The sequence below is a fragment of the Caloenas nicobarica genome, chromosome 1 (assembly GCF_036013445.1).
Source record: "Caloenas nicobarica isolate bCalNic1 chromosome 1, bCalNic1.hap1, whole genome shotgun sequence".
NCBI lineage: Eukaryota > Metazoa > Chordata > Aves > Columbiformes > Columbidae > Caloenas > Caloenas nicobarica.
The window spans coordinates 185,036,785-185,063,022 of record NC_088245.1 but is presented as its reverse complement, the minus strand read 5'-3'; the positions used below and the strand labels follow the sequence as shown (position 1 = coordinate 185,063,022).

The following is a 26,238-nucleotide window of genomic DNA, read 5'->3' as shown; positions in this document are numbered from 1 at the left end:
TCACAAATCTCATAACACTGAATTGCTTATTTAAACCACAATTCAAAGAATCACTGACTAATGAGTTTCTTGCCCTTTTTTTTTTTATAAGCCTAAATTTCTCAGGGACATACTTATTGCAGAAGGTAAAAAGATAATCAGAGTAAATACCAGAACAGTTAAGGATGTTATCATTCATCTAGTGCTTTGTCTAATCAGAAGAGAATTGCTTTTTGCTGGCAGGTTTTGCAGCTGCCTACTGACAGCAGAGGAACGTGAGGTCTGGGGGCTCCCTGCTCTTCTGCCCTAGATCAGCTTTCGCTCCGTGCTCCCTCATCTGCCCTCCACCCCGGCTTCTCTTGCAGTCTCTTCGTATTACTGAAAGTTTCATGAATATAAAAAATTCCACCGGCTTCACTGTGACCCCACCCAGAGCTAGAGGCTTGTTTACAGCACCAGCCACACTAAAAACCGACAATGACAACAACAAAACCCCACGCCAGTATTTTTTTTTTAATTATAGCTGGACTTCTGGCAGGATCGTGTGCAGGATTTGCATCTGTTACCTGCCCCGATCACGGTGCGCAGACCCCTGAAACGGATGCAGAGCTGCCTTTAGCCCCACGGACAGTCATGTCAGGCAGGTCACTGCTGGCTCCTGTCGCTCAGCACACTGACAGGCCACGAAAAGGCTCTTCGGCACTGTCTGATTTAAAGCTCGGGGTTTCATTACATTTTCAGTATCAGACACTTAAACTTTCTTCGGCCATTAGTGAAGCGCCATTTCATCCTCCATCTGATAAAAGGGATTTTTGGACATCGGAACTCTCGAAAATTGAGTTAGAAAACTTAGGATGTAATTCAAACGCAAGCCCTTCCTCTGCAGTTTTTCTGTGCCTTTAGTAGACATCTGAATCTGATTTAGAGGCCCTTCTGTGGAAACCCGGGAACAGGGAGCGCATTCAGAAAAGCAGCAGGTGCTTGCGTAACGACCCAGCTCCGGCAGACGGCGTTTACAAACACCCATCTGGCTTTGCCGAGGCAGACGTGACCTCCTCTCCCCTCACACCCAACCCGGCCCTTCCCTCCCCGGCCCCGCCGTGACTCCCGGGAGCCGTTACCCCTCAGCCTCTTCCCGCCTCCCGGCCGCCGCGCCGCCCTGCGCATGCGCGGGCCGCCGGGCGGCTGCAGCTCGCACCTCCGCCGCCGGGGGCGCTGCCGGCCGCCCGCACGGGCCTGGCGCCGCCGCCGGGGGGCGGTTCTCGCTGGGGTCCGCGCCCGGCACCGTGATGGCGGCGGCGACCGGGGGAGGTGGGGAGCGGAGCAGCACCCGGGAGCGGCTCCTGGCGGCGCTGGAGGATCTGGAGCTCTTGGCCAGGTACCGCGCTCTGCCCCCCGCGCCCGGTGCCGGGGTGGGAGGCTCGCTGGTGGCGGCGGGGCCTAGAGTGGCGGCGTTCGGCGCTGTACGTGCGCGGAGCCGCCGGCGGGCGCGGCGGGAGGAGCGGGTGTCCGCGGGGTTGGGCTGGGAAGGGATCGGCCTGACCCAGCCCCTCGCTGGGCTGCGGGCGGGAGGACGGCCCGGCCCGGGCCACGCGTGTCCGTGCGCTGCTGCCGTGCCCGGGCCGGCTCCTGCGGGCGGCGGTTGGTCCGGCCCCGCGCTCGGCCCCGCCGCGGGCTGGAAACCGCCGGCCCTGCCCGATCTCCTGTTCTCGGAGCAGGAGGAAAGGTATTCCTTGTTCTTCCGTTTGCCTTTCTTTCTTGGTTGACACCTGCGTTTCCTGCGAGGTGCGCACCCCTACCCCGATTTTAGCCTTTTAAATTTGTCACTAATAATTATGTTTAAAGAAGAAATTTGCAGGTGGTGTTGCATGACTGAAGCCGTACTGGGGAGACCTTACTGCGGCCTTTCAGTGCTTAAAAGGGGCCTATAAGATGGGGACAGACTTTTTGGCAGGCCTGTTGCAGTAGGGCAAGGGGTAATGATTTCAAACTAAAGGAGGAGAGGTTCAGATTAGACATGAGGAAGAAATTTTTTACACTGAGGGTGGTAAAACACTGGCACAGGCTGCCCAGAGAGGTGGTGGATGCCCCATCCCTGGAGACATCCCAGGCCAGGCTGGACGGGGCTCTGAGCAACCTGATCTAGCTGAAGATGTCCCTGCTCATGGCAGGGGGGTTGGACTTGGTGACATTTGAAGGTCCCTTCCAACCCAAACTGTTCTATGGTCACTGCCTGAATTAGTGTTACACTCTCTAAAGTAGGCTGCAGAGCTTGTCTTTGGAGTGATAGAATTGCTTAGATACTTAGTCCATGCTCTTGAGGCTGGATTGGTAACCGTCATCCAAGTTGGGGACCATGTTGTGGAGGCACAGCTGGCACTGCAGTTAAACTGGTTCCTAATTATTTTTTTCCTCTCGAGGAGAGCAGGGCCTTAGAAAAACTTCATCAGAGGCAATAACCCATATTGTCTATGTGGCTGGCTCACTCTGTGTGATTACCACTGGTATGACAAGGAAAATATATTGGTCAGTTACTTTTTCAGTTTTAGATTTTGTGACATGTGAGTTTTTGGAAAAGAAGAAAAAAACCCAAACTTGCTCTTTATCTAAACTTTTTTTTTTTTTTTTTTTTAAATCTTGGGACTAATATTCTACCATAATAAATCCAGAGCAAGCCTCAGCAGCATTTAGTGAATCATCCTGTTGATCAACAAAGTGTTGCAGCATCATGGAGCTTGGCCTTTCACAGTCATGATATTGGTTTGGTGGTAGGGGCAAAAATTAAGCAACATGTCTTTTCTGTAGCTTTGTATAGCTTTGAATCTGCATATATCCATTATCTGGCTAACATGGACAGAATTACAGCCTTCCATGACATCTGCCTTGATGGCAGTAGTTGACCTACTTAAACAGATTTTATTTGCTGCTGCTCAGTATTGGTCAAGTAGAATAAAGCTTTATTGATAATGACAAGTTTTAAATTTTAATTTAATTTTAATTTTTAAAGTTTTAGTGTTCGGGAGTGTTAGGGAAGTTCCCTAACAAGCAACGACCAAGAGACATAGACCAAGATGCTATTTAGAGTTTTACTGGTGAGGGGCCTCTTCAAACATTCTGAAAAGTGCTCAATTTCGTTTTAAGGTGCTGACGCTACTGGTGTCGTACATCCCATTGAGCTGCTTGCACTGAGCAAGCAAAGAATCAGTACTGTTGCAGAGACAATGTCTTCAAATAGACAGTTACTCATGCATAGTGTTGAACTGCCATCCATAGCCTTAGAAGCTAAATAAGTTTGCTGAATTTACAGCAAATGCCTTTTTTGCATCATGGTCTTGTTGCTTAGCAAGTCCCTTCTGAGGTTCTTGATGGCTTTTTAGAAGGATGGCAAAGTAAATGGGTACCTGGAAGCACTTCTGACCTAGCACCAGAATATTATTGGGTTTTTTTGTATTTTTGTGTATTTGATATACAACTAGTATACCATTGTGGAAATACTTGTTTTAAAAGTAGTTTCATGACAAACTCTCTGGGTGTTTGTGAGTGTAGACTTAAGTGGTCTAAAACCAAGTGTGAAACTTGCTCTGTTGGGGAAAATTCGGAGGAAAAGTAGAGAAGTAAAATAGTGAAGACAACTGTCATGCCCTCTTGCAACAAAGGCAGTAGAAGTAGGGTATGAATGCGTTTCATTGTGTTTCTTCTCTCAGCTTCTGCTTGTCTTATGTAGTTTGGCAGGAACTTAGTGCATTTCATGGGTATAAATGCACGAGCACTTCATGAGCTCAAAGCACAAAGAAGAAAACGTGCTCCAAGCATGAGAGTATTCAGAGACTTACTCTTAGTTGAGAAATCCTTGCCAACACTGTACTATAGAACTATAAAATACTCCAGTCCATGAATACTTTTGTAATGATATCAGTACTCTGACAGTTTGGAGATAACTTGATGTGATTTATAAATAATGCCCTAGAAAATTGTGCAAACACAGAGTTTTCTTTTCAGGGAGCTAATTGAAATTTTAGCAATTTCAAGAAATCAGAAGCTTCCACAAGCAGGAGAGGAGAGCCAGGTAAGCTGACTTTCCAAACTGCATTTCTCTGGGTAAACACAATGCTTTACTTCTATTTTCTTCCTTTTTTTATTTTTTGCTTTGTCCTTGCCTCTACTCAGGCTAATGGTGATGATGAGGTTTTGGCCTCACTACAAAGGCATTCTTGGTCTTCATGTTGGTTGGTTGGTTGTTCATTTGATGTATGCTTCATAGGCTGTTTCTGCAAACAGAGGAAGAAATTTTGTTTCATTTTTAATGCAAATAAATACTCCTATGGATGTCAGTTACTCTTCTTTGCAGCACAATTGAGAGTGTGTTGTTACTCTAACTAAATTAAAAGTTCTACAAAACTCTTATTCAATAGATCCTGGAACTGCTGATTCAGAGAGATGGAGAGTTTCAAGAGCTAATGAAGTTGGCAGTTGATCAGGGGAAAATCCATCATGAAATGCAGCTTTTAGAAAAGGTAGTAGAAAAGAGAGATAATGATATTCAGCAGCTGCAGAAACAACTGAAAGAAGCAGAGCACATACTGGTAGGTTCATAATGATGTGTTTACTTTTGAGCATTTACTTGTGAAAAAGGTGGTTCTGGAGATGGTGCCGTTTTGTTAGTTTGAGAAGATTTAAATATTTAAAACCTTGTAAGAGCTTAGTGGTTTGTTTGGTTGGTTGTTTTTTTTTTTTCAAGTAGTCAAATACTGTTTAGTTATCATGGTATTCAGTTTTGTTTTATAATGCTAATTTTCTTCCAAACCTACTTTATTTCTATATGTTTCGAAAATGTTCACTGAATAGTTTCTCTCTTAAAATGCATTTAAATGCAAGGGTTTATTCACACAGATGACTTTGTGTAGAAGTTTACAAATTAAAGATGCATTGAAAGTTTGGTTTATTTTGTTTGTTGTTTTTTTACAACTAGGCAACAGCTGTTTATCAAGCAAAGGAAAAGCTGAAATCAATTGAAAAGGCAAGAAAAGGTAAGTATCCATGATTGTACATACTATGTAAATGCAGTTGTAAAGAAAGTTGCTAGTGAGCTCAAGTTAGGGTTATTTTTCTTTTTTATTTTTTTTTTAATTCTCCATCACAGGTTTTGGATTCTTTATGTGTAAACAAATTTCCATTTCATTATGAACCTATAACCATTTCCTCAGAAAAAAGGCAGGAATTAATTATTTTTTGTGCAAAGATATCTTAATATTAAACTTAAATTCAAGTGTCTCAACACTTTTCTTGGACTGATAATAGTATATCTGATTACCTAAGTGTCTCGCTAAGTTGCCTCAGCAGGTCTGCTGAGGAAAGGGCGAGAATGTTTGTGTGCGTGTGCATTGTGTTTGAAAGACTGACTAGCTGGTGATAATGGTTTGTATAATATTTGCAGCAATTCCTGCCACTCTGTGGCACTTACCAAGCTAAACTGGCTCTCTCTTTTGTTTTTTTCTTTTTTTTTTTTTCCTTTTTGTGGGAGGCATTTTCATGGTGTTTTTTTTGCAGTGCCTTTTATTTTGCTATACCTCTTTCATCTAATAAATCAAGGAATTTCATAAAGTTTCTATTACTGTAATACAGGCACATATTTCAAAAGGCTCCTGCGTGTATGCTCTACAGTTACTGAACAAACACAAAAATTCCTCTGCTACAGAAAATTCCTTTATAAAGCAGGTGCTGCAGTTTTCTTACATATTGTGCTTGTCAAGTGCACTGCTTAAGAGATTGGGTTGTTTTTCACAGGCTGAAGAACTGCAGACGATAATGGTGTACTGAACTCATGGCTGTAAAATCAGTTCACTGCAAAGCTTGTTCTTGCGTAGTCTAGTCAGTCATTGCATTTGAAGCATGCTCTTAATGTTTGACAAAGTTACATTCCAAATCTTTTAGATATTCGTGTCCAATATTCTGAAATAATGGAAGGATGCGATGTCTTGAGAATATAGTAACTTTTCTTCTGTTCTTCCAGGTGCCATTTCCTCTGAAGAAATAATCAAATATGCCCATAGGATCAGTGCTAGCAATGCTGTTTGTGCCCCTCTGACATGGGTACCAGGTAACTATCATGTTTATGACAATAATTTTTTTTTACAATAAAGCATGGTCAGTATCTGGTCTTATAATGCTTTTATACAGTGAAAAACACTGGGTTTTATTAGAGTAACATTGTTTTCAGCTGTTATATCTAATATTTTCAACAAGAATGGATATCCAAAGTCTTGTAGACTTTACGTACATCTTCAAAAGGCTATGAAACTGCACGCTTCCATTGACTGACTGGCCTAGTGCTCTCCTTTGCTTGCCTTTTCCCCCTGAACGTTTGCCCCAATTATAGGTTAGAACCAAGTATGTTAAAGACTCTTCCATGTGCTTGGTTGTGTTCCCTCCTGCCCCTTACCCCTTATAATATTATTTTCAGAGGATTTTAGTAATCAGCGGAGTCAGAGGCAGGGCTTTCATTATGTCAGGTTTCAATTTGGGGAACTATCCTTCTTGTCCAAAATAAGAATGTGCTTTTTCCAATTCCTGTCTGCTTTTTAGCTGTGAAGTAGCAGAGAGAGCAAAGATATCTTCTAAACTTTTTTTTTTTTTTTAAAGTACGTTTTTCTGCCGAGTTTGAATGAACAAAGAAAGTCTATGTGAAAGACACAGACTTGAATTTTAACAAAACAGGCGTGATGTTCATTGCTGATTCAAGCAATCAGAGTATGGGTACCTTTGTTCAGAAACCTAGGCACTGAAGAAAAAAAATAATGTCTGTGAGAAAATTGTTCAATATTTTAAAACATTCCTTTGCTTTTTTTCATAAAGGGGACCCACGTAGGCCATATCCTACAGATCTGGAAATGAGGAGTGGTCTCTTGGGTCAGATGAACAACCCATCCACCAATGGAGTCAATGGTCACTTACCAGGGGATGCACTTGCAGCGGGCAGACTGCCAGGTAAGAGAAACTCACGTTTTGTTTTGCTTTTCTTTGATTCTTGTACAGTCATAGCAATTATACATTACCCTTAGCAAAGGCAAATCAGAGTTAAATAATAGAAATTATGTCTAACGTTCTGCAGCAGCGAAGATCTAGTAAATAATGTTAACAATTAGAAATTGCATAATTTCATGCTAAATCATACCTCAAACACTACAACTAAGTCAATATAATCACAACTCAGTTGCCCTTCAAGTAATTTATTTGAAATTGCTGTAGATTAAGTAATATCATATTAGAAGCATTTTCAAAGCAAACTTTTCTTAGCAGTGGTGACAAACTATGGAATTGTGAAAGCTGTATTTGGAAGAAAAGAGGTTTATTGTTAATCCTCTACCTTCCTTTAAGTCTATGCTCCGTATAGCAAGTGTGTTTGCTAGGAAGTTCTGGATTGAAAAGACATTGCAAAGGACAGCTGGTGAGGTAGTACCTTCAGTGCAGGAATCGAGCTTTAGTCCCTTAATTGCTTAGTGAAATGGGCACTTCATTGACTTCAGTAGGATTCATTCATTCGTGTTAGAATAGAATTTAGCAGTAAATTACAGAAACCAAATCAAGAACTCAGTAGTTCTGTACCTGTGCAGCATTAATCTACCATGGTTAGACTAAATTGTGGATAAATTCTTAGTTTGGATTCATAGGAGATCTGTAACAGTTCTTACCTGTTAAGCCACTTGAAGATGTTACGAAAAGCTTGTTTTCAAAAGTTATACTGAATATATAAAAAAGCCCTGTATCACGACTCCACTGGAGAAACGGTAAACTTGGATTTTGTGTTTCTGACCATCTGTGTAATCCTATTGTCACCTCTGAGGAAGTGACTTGAAGTTCTGCATCATCTAGTTTTCTAAACTTCTGGCCTTGGATAAAATGGGTCAGTGACCTGAGTAGGAGTGGGACCCTGACATCTCTCTCTAGCAACCCACCAGGGAAATGCTGAAGATGGGCCCATGTATCTTTTTTGTCCTTTTGAAATAGGGCCAGAGGAGATGTTAAGGTTGTGTCTTCCTCATGGAGTTAGAGCATTTATTTGCATAAGCTTTGGTAGAGTCTCCTCTGGCTGACTACTCTGCCTTAAGGATGCAGACTTGGTCCTTTTACTTTTGAGTTCTGTCTCTGTGAGAACTGAAAGCCCACTCTTTAGGACTTTCCCTTGAGAAGCTGGAAAATGTGGGATTTAAACTCCTCAAATAAACTTGTTAATTTAATCTGAGTCTCCTATGTCTGGGGAAATCCTCTAATTACTAAACTGTCAGGTGAGAGGGAAAAATCAAAACTTCATTTAAAAGAAAGTAGAGGCTGCCTCAGTATTTCGTGCAGGGATCCTGAATCTGTTGGTTGTGTGGAGGAGTGTCTTGGGAATGCAAATTAGGGGATCTAGTCCTTTTAGAGACTTCTGCAGAAAAATGTCCAGTTACAGAGTCCTTCCTGAGTCTGCAAGCCAGCCACTGGGCTGCTTGGTAGCCTCAAAACTTTGAGGCTGCTTAGCGCACACATCCAACCTGGTTCAATAGTGGACTGGTTCCAGCATTGAAGTGTGGCCACAGGATGTAAACCACTGGTTTACATTCTCAGCTGATTCAAATGAAGTTGGCTAACTTCAGCACAGCTGGGATGAGACCACCTGGTACTACTGGTCTTCCTAAAGCAGGCGCAGCAGTGGCACGGAGGCTGCATTATGTCCTGACGTCTGCTGGTGGGTCAGATTTGTGCAGCCAGGTAATGCATCTGGTATTAGGGAACTGTGGCTGTAGTTTGTATGTAGCATCTCAGGTGTCTGCATACTTGAAGATAAGAAGCCACCATGTGTGTGGAGTCTGTGTGCTTCTGAGTTAAGTGGCACCTGAGTGCTGCCTAAGTCTACTAAATATGACCCCCTGCTTGACAGTGCTCTCTCTTTTCTTTACTCAGCCCCACATAGATGGGCTTTTGCTCACTTCTGACTCTGCCTGATTATTTTTAATTCATGCTGTAGGTGGGAGATAGCTGGTTTCTTCTATGGGATAGACTTAGCCACAGTGTCTCGTAGTAAGTGGAGAACTAAAGCACAGCAGTAGGAGCATAAATTAAAAGGACTGGAGCAAAAGTGGCATATAGATATGTACTACAGCTTTGAAATTGGAGCTGTTTTGGGGGCAAGGAAGGGAGAGACGAGGGAGTGTCCTGGGGGAAAGGGTAGTTTGGTAGGGAGTGCAGGATGGGATGGCTTTGGAAGTAGGAGGAAAAGAGAAGAAACAGTGAGAGCTGAGAGAAGACAGAGGCAACTGAGGCAGGCCTGGCTGGGGCACAGTGGGGCTTTCCCACCTCTCAGATATCTCTGTGGTCCTGGTTTTGTAGGATACTCTTCTCCTTTGCACTTGATGCACCATATTTACTGTTGGAAAAACAATAACCAAGGTGTTTCAGCCAAATTTGGACAAAGCCTTTTACTCTGAATTTCTGTGGTCTACCGTAGATTAAAACATTAGATTAAAAAATACCTATTTTTGCACTGACAAAGGGTGACCATTCTCATTACTGCCAGATTGTGAATGTAAAGTCAGTTCAAACTGTGCTTTGAAGATGAAAAGCTCTGTACGAATACATATTGTTTTGAAGCGAAGTGATGAGAGATCAAGAGCCACCTCCATAAATAGAGGCAAAGAAGGATAGAATGGCTCCATCATAAGATATTTTCCATCTGTTACTGGAGGGTTTCATCTGTCCAAAATTCGGAAAGGATTTTAAGATTTAATTTTAAATTGGAGTTCTGTTTGAGCTGTCTCATTGTCAGTATACAAAGCAGGTAGTTTGATGGATTATGTCCCTTTTTTCCAGATGTGCTCGCTCCTCAGTATCCTTGGCAATCAAGTGATATGTCAATGAACATGCTACCTCCTAATCATAGTAATGACTTCATGTTGGAGCCTCCAGGACACAATAAAGAGAATGAAGATGATGTAGAAGTTATGTCAACAGACTCCTCAAGCAGCAGCAGTGACTCAGACTAGGTACAAAACGGACAGTATCCTGAGTAGACCTTTCCTGTGGTGAAGGCAGGTTGGATGCTGTTCGTCACAAACTGCAATACCCTTTTCTTATGCTGGCGGCCCTGTGTAGGGAGAAGATAACCGCTGGCTCAGAGACAGGGTGACTAATTTAAAACCATGGACTTCAGATTGTTTGGTTTTTTTCCACTAGATGTTGAAGTAAAATAACTGGGAGCTTTCTGCTGGAGGAGAGATGTCAAATTTCCAGTGATTATGTAAATGGATGAATATGTATGTTTGCAAGAGACACATGTGTGTGTATATATATATTTACTATACATTAGGTGACAAAAGTTCCCGGGAAAAAAGGTGTAAGGGGAATCCCCTTGTATGTTTGTTAGTAACTTTACTCTTTTGATGATCGCCTTTTCTATGGCTTAGAAATGAGGCATGAATTTGTAATTTTAATATCTTTTTGTTACTGCCTAAATCCATGCTCTCGATCATCTTGTGTGTGCCGAGAACAAAAATGTGGCAATAAGGTGTAAAAAGAAAAAAAAAGTTTGTAATTATTGTAATATATAATGAATTATTTGTCATAAATAAACTCAGCTTTGATGTAACTTTGTTTCATTTTTCAAACTTAGATGAGTTACTGTGTGTCTTCAATACTCAGCACATTTTATCCCAGTGTGTGGTTGAATTCTGACTGAGTTTCAGAAGATTGTCAATATTAGAAGCAGCTGATGCAGTCAGGAACTGGAAGTCTGTGCTTTCCAGCTGAGCTCTATCAGGTACTCACAGCACTGGCAGGACATAGGGTGCCCATTCGCAAGGTGTCACCAATACTTTGGTTGTGCATCCTGGGGCCCTGGAGATGACACGCTTTGGGGCATGCTGCAGGTGCAGCTCTGTTCAGTTCAAAGTGCTCACAGATTCTTTCTTCTTGTCATCTATATTTTTTCAGTTCTTTGAACCTGATAATTTGTTTACTTCAGCAGTTGCGTTTCCTGCCTCAGCTAGAAAGTTCTTTCATCTTTCCAAAGGTCCTTCCCTTGACTTTCCTTTTCCTTGGTCTGTTTTCTTCAGGAGTCATTTTCTGACAGCTACTTTTCTCTTTTGTTTTGTGATCTGATCAGAGGGTTAGGTACGTGAACTGTAGCTCACGGCAGTTACAGGTTTCTGCCCTGCAAAGAGGCTTCCTGAAGCACAGATCACAATTCTCTCCACTTTTCCATTTTGTAGATTCCTCACAGGACATACCTGATAAATTGGGTCCTTCTGCATTTGCTCAATCTTTGAAATATTGCTGTCAGTAATGCTGCCACGTATGACCAATATATGTGCAAATCCAATAAGGATGTAGAAGTGAAAAGGATCTCTTTAGTCACATTCAATCACATAATATGGGACTGTGGGGGGTTTTTTTGGTTTTAAAAGAGAAATGGGGAATTTGGTTTTGTCTCAGCTGTTTCCTTTTGGAAGTATTTTCAGAGTTATTAAAATCTCCCCTCTATTTTGCTATCTAAAGTTATTAAAATATAGATGTATTTTAACTTTGATTTAGTATCTTTTCTTCTTTCTTTACCCCCAATCTCTTTATAGAGAACTATTTCCTCATTAGTTCATGTTAATCTCAATACACATGGCCTCTCAATTATCCTAGTTAACCTTGCCTGCCCTGTTCATTGTTTTTTTCTTAAACCTGTGATCAGAATCATACACAATATTACAAAATGAAGTTTTTTAATGCTTTGTACCATGCGATTAGTATTTTCTTGCTTCAATGCCCCTCTCGTAGCACATCTTCTGACATAGCCACAGCTCACTATTCTCTTTTGTCTTCTCATTTATAAGGACATTCTTTTCTTGGAACTAAAAATAGAGATAATTAACTCATTGAAAGTGTAATGTACAGTCTACCTCTTACATGGCTATATCATATGATTCATTAACTGAAATATTGTGGAGGTAGGCGATTGTTTCCAGACATAAATAAGAGTGAACAGAAGCAATGACCACTTCTTTTTCTGGGTTGTTTGCTAGTCTATTAAAGGATTAAATGGGACCAATGTGTTACATCTAAGAAACGGTAAGAAGACAGCTCTACCAACTGTTCACTTAGCATAAAATCAGACTCTGGGTATAAGATGCATCCTAATCAGTTTCTTTACACCAGTGCTCAAAACTATGTACTGTTTAGGAGTATTTTTTTTCAATGCTAGATAACTAATGCTATTCTGGATGAATTCTGTCGGCTACAAGCAATTTAGCAAAGCACAAAGTTTTAACTGAGTGTTCTGTTATTCAGTGGTACATAATAGATTTTTCTGTTTAGCAAAAGTACCAAAATCAAAGTTAATATAACATTTAGTTGAAAGGACTAAGTCTTGGCAGCTAAAAACTACTAAGAACCGTATTTTCCTGGGCGGAAAAAAAAGAGCGAATGCACAATACATAAAAAGCAAGTTATTCAAGTTAGAGATTAGTGACAGCTGACTGCAGTAATGCACTGTAGTCATTTAACCAGCCCACTTAGAAAGGATACAGAAACCCTGACATATGGACATACTGTTTGTGTCCTCATTTCAGTAGCAACTTGTATATTTACAACAGAGTGAACATAACCATTAATGGTAAAATATTTTTTCATGACAAAACATTTAACAGTGACCCCTATTTTCCTATCAGGAGCTAGATGCCTTCTAAAGTTTAAAATTGCACTAAATCATTTTAATTTTTTTCCCCATTATTCTTTGGGACAGATGGGCAGGACATCTGTCAAATGATCCTACAGCCCATTGACAGCTGAATGGAGCAATTTTCAGTGTACATAAAGTTGCTTTCAGGAAGAAAATCTCCACTTTTGAACAGAAAAAATAAGCTTTCTACAAAGATACAGTATTAAAGGAATTTTCAGTGATATTTCCCATTTCAAAACTGCTTTATAATGTTATCATCTTCACTTCAGACAAAAAAAATCTGTCCTAAGGGAAGCTGCACATAGTTAATACTTCAAATTCTAAGCAGGAGGCTTGTAATTGTCAGTAGGATCCTTATACCTTGTATCACTCTGCTTCTCAGTAAAAAGAGCCATCTAAATTTAAGAAAACTTATGTGTAAAGTAAGGAAGAGCTTTAAACTCTTTAAGATAATTTCTTTTAAGAACTAACAACTCAATTCATAATTTCAGACAATTTTAATATTTCAATATTGTGCTTACGTTTTATTTAAAAGAAATTAAAGGTATCTCACGCCTGTATCTATGGAGTCCCTCAAGGGTTGGTACTGGGACCAGTATTATTTGATATATTCATCAATGACTTGGATGAGGGACTAGAGTGCACTGTCAGCAAGTTTGCTGATGACACCAAGCTGGGAGGAGTGGCTGACACACCAGAAGGCTGTGCTGCCATCCAGAGACCTGGACAGGATGGAGAGTTGGGCAGGAAAAATTTAATGAGATATAACAAGGGCAAGTATAGAGTCTTGCATCTGGGCAGGAACAAGCCCAGGTTCCATTATAAGTTTGGGAATGACCTATTAGAGAGCAGTGTAGGGGAAAGGGACCTGTGGGTCCTGGTGGACAGCAGGATGACCATGAGCCAGCACTGGGCCCTTGTGGCCAAGAAGGCCAATGGCATCCTGGGGTGTATTAGAAGGGGGGTGGTTAGTAGGTTGAGAGAGGTTCTCCTTCCCCTCTACTCTGCCCTGGTGAGACCACATCTGGAATATTGTGTCCAGTTCTGGGCCCATCAGTTCAAGAAGGACAGGGAGCTGCTTGGGAGAGTCCAGCGCAGGGCAACGAAGATGCTGAAGGGAGTGGAGCATCTCCCTTATGAGGAAAGGCTGAGGGAGCTGGGTCTCTTTAGCTTGGAGAAGAGGAGACTGAGGGGTGACCTCATTAATGTTTGTAAATATATAAAGGGTGAGTGTCACGAGGATGGAGCCAGGCTCTTCTCGGTGACAACCAATGATAGGACAAGGGTCAATGGGTACAAACTGGAACACAGGAGGTTCCATTTAAATTTCAGAAGAAACTTCTTCTCAGTGAGGGTGCCAGAGCACTGGAACAGGCTGCCCAGGGAGGTTGTGGAGTCTCCTTCCCTGGAGACATTCAAAACCCGCCTGGACACCTTCCTGTGTAACCTCATCCAGGTGTTCCTGCTCCAGCAGGGGGATTGGACTAGATGATCTTTGAGGTCCCTTCCAATACCTGACATTCTGTGATTCTGTGATTTTGCACAATAGGTGTATCTAAAGGAAACAGACAAAACCTGTGGTTTCAAAGAACCCTGAAGACTAAAAAAAATGAGCTATTTAGTGATTTTTATATATATATGTCTATCTCTTTGTGTACTGTGGTTTCATTCAGTACCAATTAAATGACTTAGTCATTACTGAAAATTAACAATTCTATCAATTCCCAGTAGCCATACAGAATTACACCCATCTGTCATTCCCTGCAACAAGCCACCAAAACCGTTTCATGTTTATAATGCACTGCTGTCTGCAGGAGAACGAGGTATTGTCCAGAAAATGTGACTTTTGTTCACGACAGTATCTTATCCTTGTCTCATAGCTTCAGTTAAGTTTAAAAATCCTCCCAAGATTTATAATTACAGGAAAGCAGCCTGATATACAAAATAGTTTTACATAGAAAGCAGGACAGTGGTTTAAACAAATCAGTTTCCCCTGAGCCTGATGCTGCAACTGTTTCCAAGTGAGTAACCTTCTCAAATTCTGATTTCCCAAGGGCTATTCATCTATATAAAAATTAAGCAGATAAAACACTCTGAGTTTTCTATAAAAGAAAAAAAGCAGTTGTTAACCAATAGAGCTAGAAATAACTCTGGATTGGGAGACAACTTTCACATGAAATATGACAAAAGTACTGAAACATTTGGCATCTTCTTGGCTTTAGTAAGGGTAATACTTTCGCATGAGCAGAGTGAGCCTGATACATCCTTTTTAACACCAAAAAAGCAGGTCTGTCCTTTGGTTTGTCACATAACGTACATTTAGTTTTCAGTCCAGCTGGTGACTTCCTGTGTACCCCTTTAGGTGATTGAGCTCTTCCGTGAAAGGATCGTAACCTTGCTCTCTCAAACAGCGCAGGGCCCAGAACAGCTGATCCGCTGGAGGAAACTCATTCCACTTCACCCATTCCCAACCTGTAGGGGGGGAAAAAACCAAAAAAACCAAATAACCAACACAGAGCGCAAAATTCATCACGTAACAATTCTGCCTCTTCTGCAGAAATTACTAATGACGTTCCCTGCTGCACAAGCAGTTATTTTAAATTTATTTACCCTCTTTCCGCTTAAGTCTTGACCCGACTGGAAGTGTTTTCTCAGAGCTGCAGGATCATAGAATGTCCTGAGTTGGAAGGGACCCAGAAGCATCATGGATTCCAACTCCTGTCCCTGCATATGACAACCCCGCAGTTCACACCATGTGTCTGAGGGTGTTGTCCAGTCTCTTCTTGCACACTGTCAGGCTTGGGGCCGTGACACCTCCCTGGGGAGCCTGTTCCAGTGTCCACCACCCTCTGGGTAAAGAACCTTTTCCTAATGTCCAGCCTGAACCTCCCTGGCACATCTTCCTGCCATTCCCTCGGGTTCTGTCATTGGTCACTAAAGAGAAGAGCTCAACGCCTGCCCCTCCTCCTCCCCTTGTGAGGAAGCTGCAGCTGCCATGAGGCCTCCCCTCAGTGTCCCTGAGGGCTGAACAAACCCAGTCACTTTAACTGCTCCTCATACTGCTGCCCTCCAAACCCTTCACCAACTTCGCAGCCCTCTTCTGGACACCCTCCAGTAGCTTTATATCCTTTTTATCCTGTGTTGCCCAGACCTGCACCCAGAGCTCCAGGTGAGGCCGCACCAGTGCAGAGCAGAGCGGGACAATCCCCTCCCTGCCCGGCTGGCCATGCTGGGCTGGATGCACCCAGGACATGCTTGGCCTCTTGGCTGCCAGGGACACTGTTGGCTCATGTTCAACTTGCTGTCAACCGGAACCCCCAGATCCCTCTCTGCAGAGCTGCTTTCCAGCATCTTGTCCCCTAGTCTGCACGTACAGCCAGGGCTGCCGTGTCCCAGGTGCAAAATCCGGCACAGGATGACCACGACACGACACTCCCCCCGCCTCACCCTCGTTCTTGTCGGGCTCGCGGTTGCGCGGCTCCGCCCCCGGCTCCGCCTCGCCCTTCATGAGGACGGTGACGTAGTGGTAGCGCGCGGCGGCGCACACGGAGTTGACGGCGGAGGCGAAGCGCACGTTGCGCAGGCGCAGCGCCGCCTCCTCCAGCGTCTCCCGCGCGGCGCACTGGGCCAGGCTCTCCCTGCGGGCGGGAGAAGGCACGGCTGCCTCAGGGGAGGGGAGGCGAGCCCCGGCCCGGGGCTGGCAGCCGGCTCTCCGCGCCCCAGGGGCCGCGAGGAGTGGGGGCTCGGGGCTCCTACCCGAACTCCAGGTGGCCTCCGGGGAGCTGGTAGGTGCCGGCTCCCACCGGGCCTTTCCTCTTGCCCAGGAGGACGCAGTTGGGGTGTGAGGGGCTGGTCACCACCACCCCCACACCGATCCCGGGCCGCGGGGTCTGCGCCGCCTCACTCATGGTAGCCGTGAGCGCTGGGGGAGGCCCCGCTTCCCTTAGGCCCAGGGGCGACTCCTTCAATGGGGCCGCGACCTGAATTTGGGAGGCGGGGTGGAGGAGGTACAGGTTGGTGTGGGCCAGGTGCGCATGCGCGCAGCGGTGGGCGGGCCTGGGGGCGGGGCCCGGCCGGGGGGCTCCCCGGCCCGGCCCCGCGCGGAGCCGCTGCGGGGACCAGCGGGACCCGGCTCCCCCGAATGAACGGTCGCAGGCGGAGCGTTGAGGGAAGCAGCACCCGGTGTGTGACGGGCCTGCCAGCAGAACGAGAGCAGCAGCTGCCGCTGGTGAGGAGAGCGATGCGCTTCCCAGGCAGCCTCGTCAGAGGGAGCAATGCTGCCTGCACAGCAAAATGGCTTGGCGTTTCGTATTTCTGTTCGTTTTTTTTTTTTTGGCCTCTGAATGCAAATGGGTTAGTGGGGTTACTGAGAATTGAAAAAGCATTTGTGCAAATGAGGGATGTATAAAACCAAAGTGGATTGAACTCGGTTTCTTGGAGGTCAGGGTGCAGATTTCTTTGGAACTTAAAAGGTGGTCCCTCTTGTTAGCCCACGGTGGCCACTGGGAGATGGGTGTGATTCTGAAGCATCACTAAGAAATAATAAAAAAATAAACCACAACCTTGGCGAAGCACAGATCTGAGGCAGAATAACGGTTCCTGATTGATAAGGAAGAAAACAGAATTTCTGCTAGCAAATGGTTACCTTGATTCTCACAGTTTTTAATAATAATCATGTAGAATAGATAACTATGTGGAATATAAAATTAAAACTTTAATGTTCCATATAAACAAGTGTCATATTTATCAGCCTATTGATAACAACAGGGATATGAAGAAGTATTCCTTTGCAGGACTTTAAAATACCTTTATGGTAAGGTTTTGAAATACTTGTATTTTTATTTACTTATGAAGGTGATAGGGCCAAATAGGTTTAATTGGCCTTTTGTGAGATCAGTTTTGTGGCGTCTAATTGCCCGAACTGGCTCAATACAGCATTAGATGAGTCCCAGTGGCATGAAGGAAATGTCAGGAGTCTTTGGCTGGGCACGCTAGAAACAAGGCTGCCCTTTGGCAGTAGTTGGCTGGTTTTTTTCGCTATGTCAGCCCACACCCTCTATTACTGACATTAGTAAATAAAAAAAAAATAATAATCTCGGGCAAATTGCCGAGATAACTGACTTTTTGTAAACCAAGGTCCTTCATTTATATCCGATCTCCCGATTATACATCAGTCAGTTATGTCTTTTCTGTATTTACAAATGAAGATTACAAAGATCTTACAAAAATGTTATCAAAAGACTAAGCTCATTCTGGTCCAATATATCAAAACGCCACAAGGCTGTTTACCTGAACAATGAAAACATTCTAATTTTTGTGTCACTTTTTTCCTATACCTTATACCAAATAGCATTTACAAACAAGTTTCAGGGTGGCCCACTGTGATTCTATTTATACGTTTTTCAATACAAAAAATACTCATACAGTCCTTATGCTTGTTAGACTGGTAGGAGGATACTATTTCTTACAATTATTGACTACATAAAGATAATTATGTAGAACACAGAAACCTTAATATTTCTTATAAACAACTGCAATATTTGTTAGTAGGTTAAGATTTTCATTTTCTCTCACCAGCCTGTTGATCACAACAAGGACATGAAGTATTATTCCTTTACTGGACTTCAAATAGCTTTTTTGATAATGTTTTGAAATCTGCTTGTTTGCAGATGTTTGTATTTGTTTCCATTTCTTGATCTTATGTTTGTGGTTATTAGCACAGAGAATACTGTGTGAAAATAAAACACGTTTTGTTGGCTGAATCTGTTCTAAGCAGTTTCTCTTCAGGATTTATTTAGGATGTGGGCATGCACTCAGAGGTTTTGCACCGATCATGAAGTAAATATAGCCCAGTATTTCTGAGTGCGATGGTGAACAGACATCCACTGAAGAAAAGGGATGAGAACAAGCAAAGAATGAGAAGGCAAAAATGCATCTTCTACTGTGGTTGAAAAGTTTGCAAGGTTATGAGTCATGTACTCTTGTATTTATTCATATTTAATCTGACAAAGTCCTTCTGTGAGATAAACAGCTGAAAGTGTGTTTAAAGCAGCATACGTCCAGACTGCTGTTGAAAGAGAGGTGCTGACTTTTCAGGCCCAAGCACTTGTTCCTCACGCTTATGCTGCTGTTGAAGTGGCTGTGCAGTGAACTGGATGAGTCAACCGATCTGGCTTCAGAAAAAAGTATTTTTTTTTTAAAGGAATTTGTTTTCTAGCATGCTATGGACAGCACAGGGAGGGGATGGGATAGAGTTAGATCAGATTAAACAGTATGAAGCCAAACCTAACTCAGCAAACTGTGAAAAAGATTATATTTTTCAGCAGGATGGGTTCCCTGAGATGATTTACAGCTTAGGTACCGGAGTGAATTGGCTCAAGGGAGACAACGAGTATGAGCAGCTGGGAACAAGAATGATGGGACTAACCATGTTAGTGACAGGCCAGATTTATGTCAGATTAAAATGACTATGCAGATGTTCCTTAAGAACATGCATAGATAAACTAGGTCAGAAAAGCACACAGTGTACAAAGCTGCTTGAAAGGCAGCTACACAACCAGAAAACATCCGTCGTTCTCAGAATCTCATGCATGCGGTTCCCGGCCTGTGGAATTTACTACATATTCACATTCGCTTGGCAGAAGTGTGCGCTGGAAGATGTAAGGATTATGTTAAAATATTTTCCATTGCAAAGCTGGCATTCAGAAGCCGGGTGGAATGTGGCAACAGCATGTGGCATCAAAGTCCTGCCAGCAGGCTGACTGAAACGTGAGCTTGGAAGTTGTATAGGTATTCCCTCAAATTCAAGCAGATGGTTGTTATCCTAGACCCTAATACTGAAAATTTAAAATTGAACATTGTCAACTGTTTCCTCATTTGTATTTTAGCCAAAAGATTTATGTGACACCTCATGCTTCCACTAAATCACCAAGTCTCTTACCGTAATTCATTCCTTGTGGTAATGTTACAGCTTGATAGAAATCAATACCAGAAACTAGGAAATGTATGGTATGTTGCTTTTATGGTACGTTGAAATGTAAATAAGCTGTGATCACATATACATAATAAAGTACTGCAATACTCTTTTTTTTTTTTTTTTTTTTAATAGATCAGTAAGATTCTGCTGCAGCTCTAGTTGGATGGAAAGTGCTTTTCTACTGTTGTATATTATTGTGCAGAGAGCTGAGCCTCACTCAAAAAGGCCATGCCAGAACTCCTTTCATTTGGGAGCAGAAGGGAGTCTCCTGGAGCCTGAGTTGTCTCTGCTAGTGCTGAGTGTTGGGGTGAGAGCGGCAGAACTCCAGAGCAGGTTGCTCAGGGAGGCTGTGGAACCTCCATCCGTGGGGAGGCTGAAGACCCGACTGGACACGGCACCGCGTGACCAGGTGGAAGCTGAGCCTGCTTTGAGCAAGGGGTGGCCTGAGGGGAGCAGGAGGTGGCCTTCAGAGACCCCTTCTAACCTAAACGCTTCTATGATTCTATTCTGGCAGCAGGTAAGAGCTATTCCAACAAGCTCATGTACTCAGTATTTGCAAAAAATACAGAAATCCATTAAAAGGTCTGCACCTTTTTATTTAAATAATGGCTTTGCTGTTTAATTTCATGGGAACAAGTAGCTCCTAACTCTGACACGAGTAGCTGAATTCATGTCCTTCAAGCCAAAGCCTGTAAGATCACAGAAGCCTGAATCTGTTAAGTCTTTCGGGATCTCCTGGGATGTACAGAGCTACCGAAATGTGAACATGTGTGGATGATTTTATTTCTTGTGAAGATGTCAGGTATAGTTGAAGTTGCTTAGTTTAATTCATTTGGTTTAGGTTTTGTAGGTTTACTAAGCCATCTTTATGCATCAGTTTTCTGGGGAAATGTCATGAAAGCCAGTACAGTTACTTCTAACAGATACATTGGGGAAGTATGATTTGGATTTGTGGGGGGGGGAAAAAAAATAAGGAAAAACACACTCAATGGTCAAAGGATGAAAATCTATTCAAGTTAGTGTCAGTAAATCCTCATGCCATTTGTGCACAGAGCTTTTTGAAGTCTTGGTCTTACCACCTGAATATTTCACCTCACATGGCATGTTCCTGTCCCTTCAGCTTGAATTCACCCACTTTTCCTTGAGATGCTGTCAGTTAGAACTGGGAGGTAGTTCTGCTTCACAGCTGAGAAATCAGAGTTATCTGCTATCTGCCCTTATCAGCAAGTCAGTTAAGTCACCAGAAGTGAGTGTTCAGTCAAAAACTGCTCACATAGGCAATAAAGTTGAGGCATGACAGGACAAGAGGAAACAGCCTCAAGTTGCACCTGGGGAGGTTCAGATTGGATATTAGAAAAAAATTCTTAATGGAAAGGGTTGTCAGGCACTGGAACAGGCTGCCCAGGGAAGTGACTGAGTCACCATCCCTGGAGGTGTTTAAAAGACGTGTAGATGAGGTTCTTAGGGACATGGTTTAGGGGTGGACTTGACAGCATTAGGTTAATGGTTGGACTGGATGTTCTTAAAGGTCTTTTCCAGCCAAAATGATTCACTGATCTGATGAGCTGTCATCTGCTGCCTTTGAGATGTGCTGATGGCAAGAGAGCATCTAGTCTCTGTGTTTCTGGGTGAAAATCCTGGCCTTTTTGCCATGGTAGGATGCTGCATGCTTGCCTCTAAGACAGGAGCTCTTGTTTCCTTTGTCTGCTGAGCTGTTTTATTGATACTCAGCTTCCGTTTCGTCATGTGCCAGAGTTTTTTTCCATGAGGATGGCCAGCCTGCTTTACGCAGCTGTGGTTCTGCACTGACCAGGTAAATATAGATAGAGCATCACTCCAGCTATGCCACCTTTAACAACAGGAAAGGCAGTAATTAGGAGAGATTGATAATCTACAGCTTCCTCCTATAGGGATGGTATAATTCCATGATTAATATTTTTCCTTTTTTCTCCTCAAGCTTGCTATCTTAAAAATATATGAAGTTGTACTAAAGATACACATCATGCTAATAAGGCTACAAAGCTTTACGCTTGAAAGTGCCAGTGCCAATTTTGCCTACACAGTTAATTTGTTGTATTTTTGTATATGGCAGTAAATGTAAAGAGTAGCTGCTTTAGACAAAGCAAGGAAAGAAACCAAATGCAATTTTTTGGGGGTTGCCTTTTCCATTTAGATTCAATCACTAAATTGTCCCGATTCAATTGGAATGAATGCTGCCATGCTTATCAGCAGAGTCCTGCATGAAGTTGGTAGCTGTACCTTCTACTAGGATATTGTGCAGTAAGTGCTTTGGAGATTTTAACTAAAACAAGATTCTCCAGTAGTCTGGTTCTACAGCAGTAAAACAGACTTTGCTCTTTGCTCTCACATAAGAGAACTCAGATTCTTACAAGATATGTCCGAATACTTGATATATTCATATAATTACTTGCATAAATCATCACAGAATAGGTGACAGAAGTTATTTCCTATTCAATAGCTTATCATGCAATTTGTTCAGCAAGATGCACTACCATCCAAGTGCATCAACCAAGACAAATGTCTTTCGATCCCTAAATCCACTCTTTTTTTTTTCCCCCTTATACACGTGGCAAACAATTCTTGTGATCTATAGATTTTAACACTACCTCTATTTTGCTTTAGTTTGCTTTCTTGTAATTTGAGATTTTGCTTGATTTCCTTGATATTAGTTCTTTACTACTGCAAATATGCTTTCATACTGATAATATTAATTGCTTGTCAAATATTTTTTTCCCTTTAGTTTACAAGAGATTTGCTATTTTATATGTCTCCATTTAGAATTTCCTGAAGTCCACAAAATGCTTTTTAATAGCAATGAAGAGGAAGGAAAGAAGATAGGTAAGAAAACAGGTTTTGCTCCAACTTTTTTTTTTAAAAAAACACCAACACTAAGAAATAATGCCTTTATTTTTTATTACATGTACAGGTTCTTTGTGACAATGTCTTGCAGTGATTCTTACCTGCAAATAGACAGTTTACTTTAGCATGAACAATAAGCAGTTGAATGTTGACCCTGAGCTATGTACCTCTGAGCTTATTTCCAAAGTTTAGATAGGATTCGGACCTAAAGATGTAGTCAGCGCATTATGATGATAAAGACTAGCTTCATGGTTCAGTGCTGCAATGTTTATCCAAATTTCATTGCAGGAGGAGAAATGAACTTGATCTGCCTGCCTGAACTTATTGGGAAGTGGAGGAGAAAGATGTGTTGACGTGGCGGGGTCACTGGTCAGGTCCCATGTGGCCTGACTTCCTTTCCAGGCTTTGCCTCTGAACTTGGTTTCTTCCTTTTCCATGGCTATCAAATAGTGTTCTGCTAGAGAACTTCTTTGTTAGGAAATTAGTGGATAAAAACTAGGCAAGGGTTCACAGTATCTCCAGTGTGCTTCTGTCTGTCAAAGAAATTAGTGATTTGATGGAATGATCAACAATGAAGCTATGGAGAATACTGAGTAAAGAAAAGAAAGACTGCTCGCCTCTAGCTGAGATACTGAAATGAACACTCTACTTAAGAAAGGATCCCTAAGTAACAAAAGGGAAAATTTGCAGAAGGTAGCCTATTTTACCTTTGCCAATGCCATGACCTTACCTTCACTATAAACTTATGGTCTGCATCATTCTCCACAATGCTGGCTTCACATTAAGCTCCAAACAATGGTTTTTATTACCTTTTCATATAAGAATTTATGAGACCTATGGGATTTTCTACACTACATAGTACCTCATCATAGAACATAAAATCCTTGTATTTAATATTGTGCTTTGGAAAGGGCCTAGCTGAACAACAACAAAAAAGGTTGATTCCTATGAAGTTCACTGACTATCATGAACTCCTGTACTTTTAAAATACCAGAATACGCTTTTTTATATCAGTGATGGAGTTATCATTCATATTGGCTTCCATTAAGAGCACTCTTTGTCATCAAGACATGCTGTCAGGCAAAAGTGGTCACCGCATTCACAATGATTCAGAGAATAACGGAATGTGTATGCAAGAGCAATAGGACAAATTAGATCTATGCTGTGACGAGAGACTTTTACTGTTTTCATTGTTTGTTAATTTTTTCTTTGCTGTTTACTGACAAGGCTGAGTCATCAGAATGAGTGTAAGTGGTGACACAATTCTGTTTTATTTGTAGTTCTGCCATTAACATTTTAAGTGACCTTGAGCAACTTGTAAGCTGGCAAAGATGGATTGTGTTCCAGCTTTTATGGAACTTCTGGGCTTATTCAATCCCAGGGCAGACTGAGAAAGAAGAATATAAAAGTGTCCTTTAGCTCAGGGCAAAAATCTATCTAGAACAGTATCTGGCTGTCTGTAGTTGATGTCTGGCACATAATAGGCAAGAAATCACGTCAGGGCTTTTGAATACTCTTCAACAGCCACCTATGGCTTAGTGATTTCTCAAGGCAGAGGTGGCCTCTGTGTATTTAATCCCTATCTTCTTGTTTCTCTTCTTTAGACTTACCAAGACTGCTCTTGAGCCCCTGTAAACTTCCATCATTTGAAGCATTCATGGCAAGGTGCCCCATGGCTTAGCTCTGTGAAGAATCACTTTTACAAGCAAAATCCTTTTGCTTACTTTGAACCTTTCGCCTACCAGCCTTACCTGGTGTTTCCCAGTTCTTGTATTGGGAAAGATGGTGGGCTGGTGCTTAATGTTCATACTGTCCCCTGTAGAAAACTGCACCCATCCAGACCTGAGACTGTGGACATTAAATGCTGGTTGCAAGGACAGGTGAAGATGTCAGAATCCTTGCAGGAGAGACACGGAAAATGTCATTGGAAGGACAGATGGAATAACCTGCTCATGCTGCAGATGGGTGCAGTGAATAGTTCAGTGTCATTAGATGTTCTTGAGGGTTCCCTTAGCAACCTGCAGTTTGTCCAGAGTCCACTCTGATGGTACTTCTGCAGACAGGCAATGCAGAGAGAATTCACTGGCTGCAAGATGTGCTATGTAAAGCAATGTGACACCATTGAAGAATTATTCTCACTTTACTTCAGGTCAGGTTTTTAACTCTGACCTTGGCTGGTCTGGCAGCTAAACAAGTTAACTTACCTGCCACACCAAAAAAGCGGGCTCCTGTCTGTATTCAATATTCAAGTGTTCTGGAAAACACAGTGAGGTTTTCTCCACAGGTGCTGAGATGCTTCTAAGCTCCTGCTAAATATCTGTGTGTTTTTTTGTTTGTTTGTTTAGTTTTTGTTTTGTTTTGTTTTTTCCTCCTCGTAAATTTTCTACACTCTAAACTCATGGCCTTGGCAGAGGCTTTGGCTTTCTCACTGAGATGTCCTTGGCAAGACCCTCTGATGTTTTTTGACTTAAATGGTCACCAGTGGAGCTTATAAGGTCTGGGATGCAAATAAAATTGTGCCATTGCCACTAGGTAGACGTGGTAAATCCATAATAAAGCAAATTCATATCTATTTCTTAATGCCTGAGCCTTGTGGGATACTTTACTTGGCTTGAAACAGCTGTCTGTCTGTTAAAACATCTTTGCTCCTTCTACCTCATTTGCAATGTACCCTTTCCCTCCTCCTTTGTAGCTTTAAGTAAAGTTTTAGAGAGGGCCTCAGTCTCATGTTAAAAAGCTTATTCTGAGATATCTCAGCATTTAAACTTCAGATAGGAAGGAACCTATATCTAGAATTTTCTGGAGATTTAGCAAAACATCTGCATATCTATCAGATTCCTACAGTGCATTCCCCTTTCCTTGCACAATCTCAGCGAGTATGGGTCGGGTATTGAACTAGGCTGAGCCTGTGCAAACCTAAGTGACTTTAACTGAACTCATTTGGAATTTGCCTGGTTGTAGCCAAGATCATAATATTTTCCTCTTTCTCTAAGAAAACAAAGAAGAGGTGAATGAGCCATTTCCAAGAACCGATGTTTTTAAGGTTTGAGTTGCGTTAACCTTCGACCACGTTGTACCGACAGTCTGGGCCAGACAGTGACACCGGTGATCAGGCAGAAAGCAGACAGAAATTAATGCATTCTTACAGTGCATCCCAGTTAAACCAGTTCTCACAGATGACAAGGAAATCAGACAGTATCACATTCAAATAATTGAAGTCCAGCCTGTACCGGTCTCTGAACAGAGTAGCTTAGGGCTCTTAAGGCTTTGAGTTTTGCCCAGCTTGTGTTTGTAAACTTTCTTGCATAGCCTTTCTAGGGGAGAGGTAATTTCAGAGTCTCCCAGAGTTGTGAGATTTCCTGAATGAAGTCTGTACGTGGAAATGACACACAAGTGTTGTCTTGTGACGAAGCCACAGGAGAGCCACTGTGTGTACAGAGGACAGGTATTTTGGTGGAGAAAGAGTACAAAGTTTACGTACTTTTTTGTTTTGTCCCCCCCTGCTTTGGCACAGGCAAGTCTTTTATCAGCAGTGGCGGAATATTTTGGACAGTCTACCAAAATTTAGCAGCTGCTTACAGGTTCAGTGACTACCTTGCATGTCTGAACACAGGAGGTGCAGAGCTAAGCTGAGCTTGCTGTACTGCTAACAGGTGGCACTGAGACAGCAGAGGACCAGAAGCAAAATAACTGAACCATGGTTATT

The 26,238-nt window shown here is 42.4% G+C and overlaps 2 protein-coding genes and 1 long non-coding RNA gene across 4 annotated transcripts; 2 read left to right on the top strand and 1 right to left on the bottom strand.

The window, feature by feature from the left end:
- Positions 1-1,223: 1,223 nt before the first annotated feature.
- MED4 (mediator complex subunit 4) lies at positions 1,224-10,597 on the top strand. The gene is made up of 7 exons (XM_065648476.1): positions 1,224-1,357; positions 3,979-4,045; positions 4,392-4,562; positions 4,949-5,006; positions 5,990-6,076; positions 6,832-6,963; positions 9,823-10,597. The coding sequence occupies exons 1-7, from the start codon at positions 1,269-1,271 to the stop codon at positions 9,993-9,995; spliced, it is 777 nt and encodes a 258-aa protein (XP_065504548.1). The 5' UTR covers positions 1,224-1,268; the 3' UTR covers positions 9,996-10,597.
- A 1,417-nt stretch (positions 10,598-12,014) lies between these two features.
- Positions 12,015-16,682, bottom strand: NUDT15 (nudix hydrolase 15). Of its 2 annotated transcripts, XM_065648628.1 has the most exons (3): positions 16,433-16,682; positions 16,124-16,314; positions 12,015-15,148 (listed from the first exon to the last, which is right to left on the bottom strand). In XM_065648628.1, the coding sequence occupies exons 1-3, from the start codon at positions 16,582-16,584 to the stop codon at positions 15,003-15,005; spliced, it is 489 nt and encodes a 162-aa protein (XP_065504700.1). In that variant the 5' UTR covers positions 16,585-16,682; the 3' UTR covers positions 12,015-15,002. The 2 variants fall into 2 exon arrangements, 1 of the variants encoding a protein (XP_065504700.1); XR_010607279.1 differs by lacking the exon at positions 16,124-16,314 and having other exon boundaries at positions 15,061-15,148; positions 16,433-16,518.
- Positions 16,683-19,791: 3,109 nt separating this feature from the next.
- Positions 19,792-24,645, top strand: LOC136003264 (uncharacterized). Its single transcript, XR_010608049.1, has 3 exons — positions 19,792-20,169; positions 22,452-22,511; positions 24,137-24,645. It is a non-coding gene; the product is annotated as an uncharacterized LOC136003264 (long non-coding RNA).
- Positions 24,646-26,238: the final 1,593 nt, after the last annotated feature.